Source organism: Macaca mulatta, chromosome 6 (assembly GCF_049350105.2).
Source record: "Macaca mulatta isolate MMU2019108-1 chromosome 6, T2T-MMU8v2.0, whole genome shotgun sequence".
Classification (NCBI taxonomy): domain Eukaryota; kingdom Metazoa; phylum Chordata; class Mammalia; order Primates; family Cercopithecidae; genus Macaca; species Macaca mulatta.
In genome coordinates this window covers 88,465,941-88,480,861 of record NC_133411.1, presented here as the reverse complement: position 1 = coordinate 88,480,861, position 14,921 = coordinate 88,465,941, and the positions used below count along the sequence as shown (strand labels likewise).

The 14,921-nt window shown below is 36.0% G+C and overlaps 1 protein-coding gene across 5 annotated transcripts in view; it reads right to left on the bottom strand.

Annotated features, from left to right (window-relative positions):
- The window catches only part of ATG10 (autophagy related 10), a 284,374-nt gene that overhangs the window by 85,402 nt on the left and 184,051 nt on the right, over window positions 1-14,921 (bottom strand). For all 5 annotated transcript variants that reach the window (XM_028849553.2, XM_015140355.3, XM_015140353.3 and 2 more), the window contains exon 4: window positions 7,645-7,783. In XM_028849553.2, the coding sequence (XP_028705386.1) occupies window positions 7,645-7,783 (139 nt within the window). The remainder of the gene's footprint in view (window positions 1-7,644; window positions 7,784-14,921) is intronic.

Here is a 14,921-nt window from a genome sequence, read left to right as displayed (position 1 = left end):
TTATACATGCATATTAGTTGTATTGTTCTTGTTGCTACTATTACTAGTGGTCCCCATCAACACTGCCTAACCTATGAGTACATGGAATTTTTCCTTTCGTGGTTTTCTTCCCAAGCCTGGCTCACCCTTTCCCCTATCACTCATGGACAAATCCCATGTCCAGCCAAGGCCTCTCTTGATCAACACAGCTCAAGGTAATCCCAAGCCCTGGTGCCTTTTACCTCTCTTATGGTCCTTAACATATTCTACTTGTTATAGTGAATTTCAGACCTATCTTGTTTCCCTCACTAGACTGTAAGCTCCTTGATGGTATTATCCATCTCAATTTCCTTTATTTATCTCAGCATTTCAGAAACATATTCATGCCTTATGTATAAATATTTTCAAATGAATGAACAGATGAAAGTTCAACATTATTTCTAGAGTAATTAGCACATTCTAAGAATGGCTGAATGATCATAATAAAATTAATTGATTAAATGTTTTACATTTATACTTTTAAAAACCCTCATACTCAATAAATCCATAGCATTAAGCAGATGCAGCTATAGCAGATATGTGATTTCTCAGTATCCAAACATACTACCAATTTGAGAGATAAATTCCAAAATAAGTAGGAAGCTGAGCCCTGTTTCTACCACTAAAGCTACAGGGAGGCAGATATTCCCTTGCCTTGTCATTCTACCACCTTCAGTTGACTCTATGACCTACCCTTCAATAAGCCTTTTCCTGCTTATCAAATTATTTGCAACCAGGGATAACACATCTAATATAGTAAAAATAGATGGTTTAAAAGTCTTGCTTAATACATATTTTCAAAATTATTAGCTTAAAATGCTATATATTTGTCTAGCAATCTTGAATAGGAAAAATAAATGTTAACATGGTTTTTAATTACACGAGAAAGTTTATGTGTGTTACAATCTATTTTTATGAACATATGCCCAACAGCACAAAAAGGAGCAATTGTGAATCATCTTAAACTGTCCACATACAGTGTTAAGAAACGTGGAATAATGCAAGTGATGTTATACCCTTCCATTTAAATTAAGTAAATCACTTAACCTATTAGAAGTATATATAAGACCATTTTGATGAACCTCTGAATAAGAAAATGGTCCCAAGGGAAGCAACATTGGGTCCACAAGATACCTCGGACATCAGCCCTGTGATACCACTATTGATCCAGAAATCTAAGAACCATACTACCAGCTGGATATCTACAGCCTGAGGTCTCCTGGTTCTAAAGCAGAAGACAGTCTATTTTCTTTTTTTTTTTTCCCCCTAAGACAAGAGTCTCGTTCTGTCACTGCAGTGGCATGATCTCGGCTCACTGCAACCTCCGCCTCCTGGGTTCAAGCCATTTTCCACCTCATCCTCCCCAGTAGCTGGGATTACAGGCATGCGCTACCACGCCCAGCTAATTCTATTTTATTTTTAGTAGAGATGGGGTTTCACCATGTTAGCCAGGCTAGTCTCGAACTCTTGACCTCAGGTGATCCGCCCGCCTCGGCCTCCTAAAGTGCTGGGATTACAGGCGTGAGCCACCGCACCTTGCCAACACTCTATTTTCAATCCTATCCAAAGTATTCTGAGGTTTTGATTCCAAACTCTTGAGATTAATACTCAGCAATTTGTACTCCTGGCTTTCCTCAAACATTATCCCCACTTTATGGACTATTACTACTATGTTACTCTATACCAGAACTTTGAATACCCTTCTTCCACCATCCAACCTGTTCTCCTTCTCGTGGAATGCAGTCTCTGCCTTCTCAAAACAGCACCTAACATATAGACTTGAACACTGCTTTGATGACTTTGAAGGAACAGAGAAACAATACATGAGTTACAAGTTAGGCAGTGATTTGTTTCAGCATATTTTAAAGAGAGGCTAATGAGATTTGTGTTGTGCACACAGTAGGCACTTACGTATATTTTAATAGGTATTTCAAACAGGGCTCATTTTGCCAATAGTAAGCAAAGATAAGTTTTCTCCATATGGCACAAATATTCACCTAAGAAAGCTAAAATACAATCTCTTACAGGTTAATAAAATTAATGTACTTACCTTGCTATTTTCTCTCCATCTAAAATCTCTTGCCTTTTGTTTATGTGGCTAAGCAATACTCTGCTTAGAATAAACCTTTTGGCTAATTAGCTGTCTCTGTAGTTTTACTTCCCATTTCTTTAGCATCTGTCCTTTAGTACATTTTCAAAACAGGGCTTGATTTTTCAATGAGATTCTATTGCTATCATATGTTCTAACCCAGCATGTGACTTCTATCCTAATTCCCCATAATGTTTCAAATATTTACATGGTTCAACAAATAATTCTCACTAGATTTCCTCTATTATTTGGACTTTTCAGTTTAAATATATTTGTATTAAATAATTTTTCATTATTTTTAAAAATAACTTTCACTGTTTGCTCTTCAAATTCATTTCAATCCCTAGAATCTATTTTTAATTCACCAAAATTCATGTTACGGTTCATTATCATGACCTTGGCTAGATTTACTGTCTACATAAACATATGTGTAACATAAATATAAATATATGAACTTTCTTAAAGATTCTTTACAATCAAATAAGACCCTAAATTAAATTATCTGTCAAATAATTTTCTATTTTCTGCTCACTGTAGTAATTAACTAGAGTCATTTTTGCCCCAGTCTTTAAATACTTCTCTAACCCACTATTTTTCTTCCTATTCAACAAGGTACCTTAACCTTAACTCTTACCATACTTGCAATAATACATTTTTCCCTGAAAATACGTTCTTCCCAACTCATTTTCTCTAAGAGGTTATTGTGTTTAAATTGTTATAAAATGAATAACAAAAACAATGAAAAAGCCAAATTCCTTTTTTTTTTTTTTTCCAAATTTCATTCTCACCCTTCAATTCCTTTTCTTTCTGTTTTACTCAGGCACAATTTCTAGGAAATCTTTCCTCTGGTCTCATTCACATCTGCTCAAACTCTTTCACTTTTTCTTTATACCTTCCAACCCCTTCCTATCCATTATCTCTTCCATAATTTGACCTCAACATATCTTTTCAACTATTTGTTCCATAATTCATCCTAAGTGAGCCCCTACTCCAAACTGGTCCTTCACTGTTCCCCAAATATGGTGGGCTCTCTCCAGCCCCCATAGCTTGGCACTCACTGTCCTCCCATTCTACAATGCTTTTCCTAACTTCTTCAAGAAACCCAACCTGCGGCTGTCCTCTACAAGCTGTTGGACAGAACTACGGCTATTCTACTTTTACTCTTCAGCTTCCTCCAACCCCTATCTTTCCTGTTTTGTTGTCATTCTCCTCTATGCACTCCAAAGACTTCCTCTTGTTGCAAACCATGGACAATCCTTTTCCTCCTTGATGATTTATATGCTGCTTTAATTCCAAACTTTCCATTATTCTTTCTTTATCCTGGCCTTTATCTTAGTTTGGTTCATGCTGCCTTCGAGAAGGAACTATTCTCTGATTATTTCTTTTGCCTCATTTCTCCATGAGCATCCTTCAGGCCTACAACAAGTGGACAAATCTTTCACATGAAATATTTAGGCTACATTTTTAATTCTATATCCTTATTTCCTGGGCCAATAATAGAATGGTCTCCATAAAGGACAGCCATTCCTTTGCTGAATGGAGGAAATGATTCCTCCTCTATTCAAATGGCCCTGCTGACTAATTAAAGAAATATGTCAAAACAGCTCCCAAGAAGAACCCATACGTGATCCAAAGAATTAAATGTTTTGAAAATAAGAAGAGCCACTTGGTCCATTTTTCAATAGAGATTGAGAACAAAGGAAAAGAAAGAGATGAATCAGAATTATAGACATTTCTAGCTAACTGTAAGAAGAAAATATTTAAGCCGAGGCCTCTGGTAAGGCAAAGGCCATCATGTATGTGCCTAAGGGTTTTACCACCTTTGAAACATTTGCCACTAGCTTTGATCAAAGTTGAGCCCTCAAAAGGGAAAATGAGACATAAAAAGGTCGAGGAATAAGAATGATAGGGAGTGGACAGAAGGCTTTGGCATGATACAAAAAATTCTTTAATATGGTATGCTTCAAAAACAGTGGGGAAAGAAAAAGAAAACAAACAAACAAACAAAAAAACAGCATGCACTTGAAGATGTCAATGCTTTGTGGGAGTGGATTTACTAAACTACAAGGCACTATTCCAATGTAGGCTATTTATTATTATTCAACAGATGTGCAATTACGTCTCACCCTCTGCTGAGTGATAAATGGTATTAACTGTGTCCCACCATCTCTCCCAAACCTACAATGACAGAAGTAGTTAGAGAAAAACAGAATATTGGGATGGAAGGGCTTATTTCTTCTCTTAAATCCACATTGCCTACTTGGTAACTGAGCTCCTGTACACCAAAGTAGTAGAAATGAGAGGCAGAAGCAGAATGCTGTCTCAACTTGGCTGTCTGCCTTCAAGGATTAAATAAAAATGCGTGTTTATAGAAGTGGAACAGCTGCTTCAGCTAGTTTGGATACCCGCTTTTGAGTCCTCAGGATGTTCTATTTTTCTAAGTCCACTACTCTTATAGTCTCTGAAAATTATCAGACTAAAGAGTAAAGATACATAGATGGTTTGGGTCCTAGGTCTCCTGGAGACAACAGAATTACTTCCGCCTTCAAAACCTGGCATAGCAGTTGAAGTAGGCACCATCACAATATTTCCATTCTTGGGCTGTATTTTTTAAATGGCTAGAAATTCTTCATTATCGTTTCACTTAAATACTTGATGCTGTGCCACAGTTGAATAAGCCATATATATATACATATATCTTATACACATATACACACAAAGCCATAAATAAAGCTTCTCACTTTGTAGGCACTCAATATTAATTTCCTTCACTCTTGTTTTTATATTGAAGCTCTATGTTCCAGCATATCATTTTATAGATATAAACAAATATTTCTGCTATAGTGCAAGTTGTGATATAATAGAATATATGATATGATATGACATGGCATGACATGGGAGTGACAAGAATAGATGGCATGTTAACTGAGTCTTGGGCTACTAGTAATTGGCCTGGTGGAAACTGGACCATATAAAGAAAAGGAACTCAAAGTCTAAGGGATTTGCATTTCAAGAAACAGTAAAGATTTCTTCTGAAATTGAAGCAAGTTGATACAAGAAAGGGTAATGTAAATTTAAATGGAAACTATTTATTACTTGTTTTGCTTTTCCTTAAAAAAAATAGGGACAGGGAGAAAATTTAGAGCAAAGCAGAGAAATTAATTTTTACTAACAATCAAATGCAAAAGAAATTATAAATATCTGTCAAAAACAAGGCTAAGTGAACTATTTTTGAAGCAACAAAAAAAAAAAAAGACCCCTGGGCAAGAAATTTTACAGTCATCCTCTTTCTAGGTCGGAACTCTCTTAGAATGAGACAAAGAAAAATCCGGGCCTGGAATAAGAGGAAGACATTAGGAATCCTTTCACCACACTGACAGAGATATGTTTAACAAACAGACGAAGGGTCAGAGTAATCAGATATCACAGGAAAAGGTAAGGAGAATAAAAAAGACTGAGAGGAATAAATGAAAAATTGTGACTCCAGAGTAAAGGTTGATACATTTTAAAAATATCCATGAGGTTAAGTTAGGTGGAAAGAAAAAATAAATTATTAGAATATGATAAAGGAAAGAAAGAACCATTCTTCATGTTTCTCCACCAGAAAGCATTCAGTATGCTGCACAAAAATTAAATTTGATATTTTAAGGTACCTGAACAAGCACTAAATGAATTCTGGGCCAAAATAAAATTTTAAATTCCTGATACCCACTCTATACAACACAAAGCAGTGGTCGGGGCGGGGGTGGTGAATGCTTCCACATAAAAATAAATGACTTGTTTTGGTTTACCTTTATAAGGCATAAATGGAGGGCATTGTAAAAGTATACGAATAGAAGCCAAGAATGCTAATTGTGTTTTTTTAAAAGAATAGAAAATCATGAAGAAAGGATCACAGAAACTACACCAATGTCATTAAAATATAATTGGACTTGCAGGAACAATTACTGTGCTGTACTGTAAGGGGAGCTGTTGGCACATAAGAGCAAAGCACACATATGAGCTCATCAGCCGGCCTTGGCAAGACCCACTTCCAGCTAGAAGCAGTCATGTTTCAACACCTCTGATTCCCTAATGCTGACAAGCTAAACAACTTGTTTTGTCTCTGGGAGCTCTTCTCTGGTGATTAACTGCTTATGGTGAATACTAATTATATGAAAGTACAGTATTGAAGAAGTAATGTCCTACTTCCTCTACCTGCAGCCTCGACTTGTCTCTGAATCTAGAAGGCAGAGTCATTGCAAACCAGAACCAAGAAAGACATTTTCCTCCCCATGAATAAACAAATGTATCTCCTACTTTTTAGTATAGCACAGCTCACTGACAAAAAACTTCCTTTAACCTCTGGGCTCTAAACCAAATATAATTACCATAAAATGAGTGTTTTAAAGGCTTGTAATAATGATATGGATAAATCCACAGCAAGAATTTGTGAATTAGTGAACTATCAGTGTCCTCCATTCCCCATGTCCCATGTTGAAAATTTACCCCAAATTGTCAGTTCTTAGGAACTGCACCTCAGATTAAAATCTTCTCACCAGGGAGTCTATGAGAATTTCTTCTTGTGTTTTAAATCCTAAGTGCTTGTTAAACTGCCAACACTGCAAAATTAGAGACCATTAAACAATATAAGGCAGCAAGTGATTAAATCTACCAAACACACATTCAAGCAGCTTAAGCTACTTTTTAATTAAAAATAAAATATCATTGGCTAAATTCAGATGTCTTAGCTATCCAGAAAAAAGTTAGAAGGCTGTTCAAAATGCATAATGTTGCTGACAAGCCAGATACAAAAGGAGAAATAGGGCAAGGGTTTGGCGGAACAGGAGGCTCCTCTTGGTCCCTGGGTCTGGGTGGCAGCACATCCCAATGCTGACCCGGTTTAGGCAGTGGACTCTAAACGGGAAGTCATGGCTGCGCTGCAGGGTGAGGACGCCATGTGGCTGCTGATTAAATAAGCTTTATTAGCTAAGGCCTCCAAGGAGACAGGGTGTTCCACCTTCTTGGCAAGGGAATGAGTTGAGTAACAGCATCGCAGGAAGCTAAGGCATTGGAGATGTATACATGGCTGAAGGAAATGTCAGTGATATTTTTGAATACAGCTTAAGCTAATTGATAAACATTTCTTAAAATAATTATTAGCTTTTGGGGAAGGAGGCACAGGGGCTTCTGAGTTAATGGGATCATCTGAGATTAAAAGAAATTTTTACTGTAAAGTTAGAAGTAAATAAACATTGTAGCTTTAAGTTGTTCCTACATGTTTAAAGTAAAGAAAAAGGGCCAGGGGGCTTAGTCAACTTCAGGCAAAAGGCCAAGAATCTGAAGATCAGACTTAAGGCTGGGATGATATCATTCACGCTCAAGTCTTGATACCCTTTCTGAAGCATGAGAAAATTTACTGGTAAAACCTTACCTCACCCACAGTTTTCTTATTTTTAACTCTATTTTTTTTCCTCTGGAGAATAATTTTTCGAATATGCTTTTTGCTTTATATGTAAATGTTATAAATTTACTTTCAGCTTCAGACATGGTCTTACCTAAAAAGCTTGCCCTAAAGTAAAGTACAGGCACTTGGTAGCTACAGGAATATAAGACATGATACTCATATTTAATCACTTTGGATGCTGCTGCAGTTTCAATCACTTCACAATCATCTGAGGGTAGCTCGAAAGCCTCCTGAAAAAAAGCAAAAACAAAATGAAAATGGGTTTGTTAATAAGAAAAGTACTAACATGGAGAGGAAAAGAGGAGATTTTCTTCTTGCAAAATAACAGTTAAATAAATATAAGGCTATGAGACAAGGAAAAGGGAGTTTCCCATATTAATGTTTAACATTTGAGTCCTGGGTAAATAGTAAAACCAGAAAACATTAGCATTAAGTAATTCCAGATTGTTTTTGAGACACAAAGAAGCTCTGCATAAAGAAAAAGAAAGGAAAAAAAATCCAAAAAGATCTATTGCCTGAAAAATCTTTACTGTACAATTTTAGCAACAAGATGATGGCTATACAAGCTACCTTCTTCCCTACCTGTGAAAGCTAAAAACATCCTAACAATTGAACAAGAGGCTGTGAAATGTCCCTAAAGATTCTATTGTACTTGCCAAAAGATGATTCATTGTGTGCTGAACAATTCCCAGTTCCATTTTGAATAAGAAAGTTATTTTGCAAGAGGTTGAATTTGTTAGGTATATTTCAAAACCTGAGATGATTCTGTTTTCCTCATTATTGTGCTATCTTTGGCATATTTCTACAATAAATCTTGATTTATAATAGAGTAGATGGCAAATATTAATGTCAACTTTGGAAACAGAGTTTTGTAAGCAGAGATGATGATAGTCATCTCACGTCTCACGTGATCATTTTTTACTGTTTTTTGTTGGGGGCCTTTAAAAGAATGTATCTTACTGTTTAGAAGCAATTAATTGGACATGTTGAGTCAGAGTCTGGTTCCATCCACATTCACTTATTTATTGGGGTTGAAGAATTTCCTTTGAAATTAAATTAGTACTAGAAGGAATGAAGCAGGTTGGTTTAGCTCATTTCTACCTCTCATTAAAATAGTAACAACAATGAACAATCAGAAATAACCAAGGAAAGATTTCACACTTTATCAATATGAAATAAGGTTTCCTGTGGAGATAAGCAAAGCCCCAGACTACTTTCAAGATCTGTATCTCCTTTACAGATAATTCTGTAATTCTCTACTCACAGTCAGTTCACTGGGGAGATATTACAATGGATAAATCACAACTGGAGATGTTTACAAAATATTTTTCACTAAACTCCAGTAAACACCATCAATTAAACACAATAAAATAACCAGAGAGAAATTATGGAAATAAATATGCCAGATACAGAAAATTAATACAGTAGCAAGAAAAAGAGTTTTGTATTTTGTTTTGTTTTTAAATTTTCATTAGGCATAGGTATCTGTACCTTCTATTACATCAATTCTTTTAACCAAATTCTTTCTTTTTGGTTAATAATTGGGTTGCTTAGCATTTATAATTTCCTTTCTTTCTTAATATTATAAAATAATTCTATCTTGGTGGTAAAAATTACAAATATTGCACAAGTACATAAAAGAAAAAAAGAAATTCCCCTCATCCCAGCACTCCTATACCTCATATACATCATTAACAGGCCAGAGTGTATTTTTTTAGACTTTTTGATTTTTGGCACACAAACACATAGACACATATACACCTCCTCCCCACCCCCGCCCCTGCTTAAATCCTGCTATATATACATATGATCCTAGAGTGGATATTTTCACTCATGGGCATCCTGCCACGTGCTGCCAAGTCACTGCTATAGATTTAGTGCCTTTTAATGCCTTCTCTATATTTCACTGCATGACCACACCATAGTTTTTTTTTTTTTAACATTTCCATATTGCTAGATATTTTAGGTTGATTATAGTTTTCTGCTACTGACAAATAAGGCTGCAATGAGTATCACAGCACATATATCCTTGCACACCTCTATTTTTTCTATGGTGCAGATTCCTAAGGGTGGAATCACTGTATCAAAGGGTATGAGCATTTTAAATCTCAAGAGATACTGAATCTCAGAAATTCCATCCTCAGAAAAAGGCTGTATCAATTTATATTCCCAGCAAAAATGTCTGAGAATGCTCTTTTCCTATGTCCAATAAATACTGAATATTGTTTTTAATTTTTGCCTACTGATGAATTTTTAAGTATCAATTTCTTATTGTTTTAATTTCTAGTTTCTTGGTTACTTACTAGTGAAGGCAAGCAGCTATTCATATGTTTATTGGTAATTTGTATTCTCCCATGATTTGCTTGTTTTTACTCTACTATATTCTGAATGTTTGCATTTTTCTTATTGAATTATATAAATTGTTTGTATATTGGAAATAATAACTTACTATTAGAGATAAATATGTATGTCTGCACCATAGAAAAATAGGTGTGCAAGGATATATGTGAAATATAGACATATGTACACACATATATATAAAACACTTTCTCTCTGTTTTCTTTCAACTGTTTGTTGTACTTTTTTATCACAAAGGGTTTTCTTTTTAACTTTCACGTAGTCAAATCTGTACATTTTCTGTTTATAGCTTCTAAGTAACATGTCTTCATCAGAAGGCTTCCTGCTGTATCCCACCTCAGTCTTACAAATTATAAAGATGTTAAATTTCTTTACTATATACACGTTTTTAAACTAAAATTTAGATCATTAATCCAACTGATTTTTGTTTTGTATATAGTGTGAGGTAAGAAATTCTCCTAGATGATTTCAATAGTTCATCTTCTTTCCACTGATTTTAAATGTCACCATACCTCTCTCTCTCGCTCTGTGTGTGTGTGTGTGTGTGTGTGTGTGTGTGTGTTTATTCTCTAATCTTCTCTATTGAGCCATTTCTCTTCTTAGACCATCACTGTGCAATTCTTAAGTGCATACTGAATCGAAGGATTTGGGTCATTAATTTCTACAGAAAAGTGCAGAAATAGACTGTCTGAGACCCAGTGCTGCTAGTAAAGATACAATTTTTGAAAAAAATTTCTTCACCCAAACTGAAATTAAGCACTCAGTAATGTGCTGGGGTTGACATCAGGTATGTGAAACTGGTGATCAATTAGGCATAGATCCATATTCTCTAGGAGGCTCAAGAAATAAGAGGGAGAGGACAGAACAAGCTTCTTGAAAATCCTGTTAGAAGTCTCACTCCAGTCACTGTTCTCACTGGCAGCTGAGTGCCTTTGTGGGTTGTGAAGGCCAGGGGTACTTGTCCTCTAATTAGGACTGCTACTATGTCACCCAGTGTTGCTTTGGGCAGTCATCTACGTACAGTGACATTTTTGCATGCTTTATTCATATTAGATGAATTTGAATCCTTCGTTTGTGTCTGCTAGGATCTTTCCATCATTTGTGGTCACCTTTATGATGACCATGAAAATATCATTCCTTGAAGTCATGCAATTTGGAAATCTCAGACTTCTACACATTTTCTGCTTTTTTTTTCCAGTTAAAAGTGCCAGATGGTTTTAGAACTTCAAGACTAAGGTTCTTCTCTTACTCATTTTTGTATTCCTGGAGATTCTAGTACAGAGCTAAGAACCCTAGTAAGCAACATTTTCTATTTCAGTCTGAAGATCAGTTTCCTCCTATGTAAGTACATTATAACAAACTTCATAGGTAATTTACCAGCAATCTCACACCACCCTAAAGACTAAAAAGAAGTAAATGGAGGAGCAGAGATGCAAAATATCACCAAAGAGGATATTCCAATGGCAAATAAGCACATAAAGAAGATATTCAATATCCTTAGCCAGTCAGGGAAATATAAATTAAAACTATAATGAGGTATCACTAAACATCTGTCGGAATGGCTAAAATAAACAAAATAGTGGACACCACCAAATGTTGGTGAAGACAGAGAAACTAGATCATATATTGCTGGTTGGACTATAAAATGGCGTATAGCCTCTCTGGAAAACCATATGACAGTTTCTCATACAAGTAAACATATAATTACCACACAACCTACCAATTGCACTCAAGGATTTATCCCAGAGCATTGAAACACCTGTGCATGAATGTTCATAGCAGCTTTATTCAGAATAGCCCAAAATTTGAAACAATGAGGTGTCCTTCAACAGGTCATGGTTAAACAGACTGTGGTACATCCATACCATACTATTTAGAAATAAAAAGGAACAAACAATTGATATACACAACAACCTGGATGAATCTCCAGGGAATTATGCTAAGTGATAAAAGTCAATCTCCAAAAGTTATATACTGTGATTCCACTTATATAACATTTTTGAAGTGACAACACTTTTGAAGTGAAAACCAGCAGATTAGTGTTGGGGGACTGGAGGGCAGAGAGCTGGTTATAACATGACAGCATGAGATATCTTTGTGGTGATGGAACTATTCTGTATCTTGACCATGGTGGTGGATATGTAAGCCTACACATGTGATAAAACTGTACAGAACCAAATACACAGACACAGATACACACAATGAGTACAAGTCAAACTGGGGAAATCTGAATAAGGTCAGTGGATTGTATTAATGTCAACATCCTGGTTCTGATATTATACTATAGTTTTAGAAGAAGTTACCACTGGGGGATATTGGGTAAATGGTAGATGGGATTGTTATTTCTTATTACTAAATGTGAATCTATAGTTATCTCAAAAAATTTCAATTAAAAAATGGAAAGCATAGGAACAGTGAGGCAATTTGAGGCTTGTTAAAAACTGAATAAAAATGTTAAGACCTCAAGGTGCTAAAAATACAGATAACAGAGGGATCATGTTAATAAAGAGAGTCTAATGTCTGGGATTTGTTTGAAAATAATACAGGAGAAGGGTAAGTGGATGGAAGTGTAGAAGGAGCATGACTGGCATGGAGGGGTGATTGCTGAGATTGTTTGATGAGTCCCTGGGTGTTCATTATACTGTTCTATCTACTTTAAGGAGTATTTTAAATTATTTAAAATAAAAAATTAAGATAAAAAAGTTTCTGATACCATGTTACAGAACACAGAATGAAGAGAATTCTAATAGTGAAAGAAACCTGAATCATTCCACCTAGTCCAACACGCTCATCTTGCAGATACAAACAACAATACCCTTCTTGTTGGTGCCTTACCGAATGCCACCTAGGTACAGTAGTTCCCACTTATCCAGAGTTTCACTTTCTTTCTTTTTTTTTTTTTTTTTTTTTGAGACAGAGTCTCGCTCTGCCGCCCAGGCTGGAGTGCAGTGGCGTGATCTTGGCTCACTGCAAGCTCCGCCTCCCGGGTTCATGCCATTCTCCTGCCTCAGCCTCCCGAGTAGCTGGGACTACAGGCGCCCGCCACCTCATCCGGCTAGTTTTTTTGTATTTTTTAGTAGAGACGGGGTTTCACCGTGTCAGCCAGGATGGTCTCGATCTCCTGACCTCGTGATCCGCCCGTCTCGGCCTCCCAAAGTGCTGGGATTACAGGCTTGAGCCACCGCGCCCGGCCCAGAGTTTCACTTTCTACAGTTTTCAATTACCCATGATCAACCATGATCTGAAAACATTAAGTGAAAAATTCCAGAAATAAAAAATTAATAAATTTTAAATTGTGCGCCGTTTAGAGTAGTGTGATCAAATCTCTTGCCATCCCGCCTTCCTGGGACATGAATCATCCTTTGTCCAGAGTATCCATGCTGTAGACACTACCAGCTCATTAGTCACTTAGTAGCAATCTGGGTTTTCAGATCTACTGTTGTGGTATCACAGTGCTTATGTTCAAGTGATCCCTATTTTACGTAATAATGGCCCCAAGCCACAAGGGTAGTGACACTGGCAATTTGGATATGCCAAAAAGAAGCTGTTCATCTCTTACTGTGCTCATTATAAATTAGACTTTGTCACAGCTATGTATAGGAAAAAACATAGTATATATAGGGCTCAGTATTACCTGTGGTTTCAGGCATCCACTGCAGTATCTCCCACACCAATAAGGGGGGACTACTATAGTTAGGGGTACAGGAAGGCCTACAACCCTTATCTACTGACACTGAAACCACTGCTCTTTGTACTGTAGTATGCCACTTAACTACTACTATGCTTCATTTGGACTGATGTTCTGAACATCATAATCATAACACTTTGAGGTAGTTTGCTAATATTTTTACTATTTTTTTTTTATTATGTGACTTTTAAAGGATTTGGGTATACAGTGAGCCCTAGGTATACATGAGGGATTGGCTCCAGAACCCCCCTACCCCAAGGATACCAAAATTCACAGACGTTCAAGTTCCTTATATAAAGTGGCATAGTATTTGCATATAATCTACACACATCCTCCCATACTTTAAATCATCTCTATATTACTTATCATACCTAATACAATGTAAATGCTATGTAAATACCTATACTATTTTGCTGAGAGAATAATGACAGGAAAAAAGGTCTATACATGCTCAGTTCAGATGCAACCACTATAGTCCTAACTACAATTTTGATCCTGGTTGTCTAAATCCATGGATACGGAACCCACAGATATGGGGGACCAGTTGTATTTCATTTGATATTAAGAGTCATTGAAAAAAGAAGTCACAATATATTGATTTTCCTCAAAATATTGCTATTTCATGAAGATATGTGTATTTAGAAAATTACATTCATTCAAGAGCTAAAAGATTAAGTGGTTCACATTAATTATAGAAACCTTGATTTTATTGAATTCAATTAACAATAAGTTGACAGTGATCTCTCATTTAGAAAATCTGATACGAATTAAGCTTTACAACTAAATCCCATTAAACAGGGATCATGCTGAAGACACTTCATAGATATTTTATTGAAAGCAAACCTAAATAGTGTATTGGGCCTTGGAAATGAGATCCATATCTCTATTTAGCCTACAGGGAAGGAAGAAAAACTTTTCTTCTATCACTAATAATCTCTATTACTGAGCAAACATAAGTAATGAGCTTTATTCATAACATCCCTTGAGGAAAAGAGAGTTGATTTGTTTGTTTTCTACCAGTCAGGTCTTTAGTTCAAATCTAACATTACTGGGCTGGAATCACAGCTAAGGAACCAAAGAATGACACAGGGGCAGTGCTGGTTCAAAGACAGTCCTTAGCTCTGTTCAAGACTGGACACAGAAACCATCTCATCACAATGGAAAGATGCAATGTAATAAACTCTTCATTTGCTGATTTTCCTGAGCCAACGGCCATTTAATATTTTTAGAAGTGATAACGACGGATGAAGCCTTCTGACAAACCATTGAAAAATCAATTCCTCAAGAAATAAAGAATTTTAATTATTAAAACGTTTAAAGTG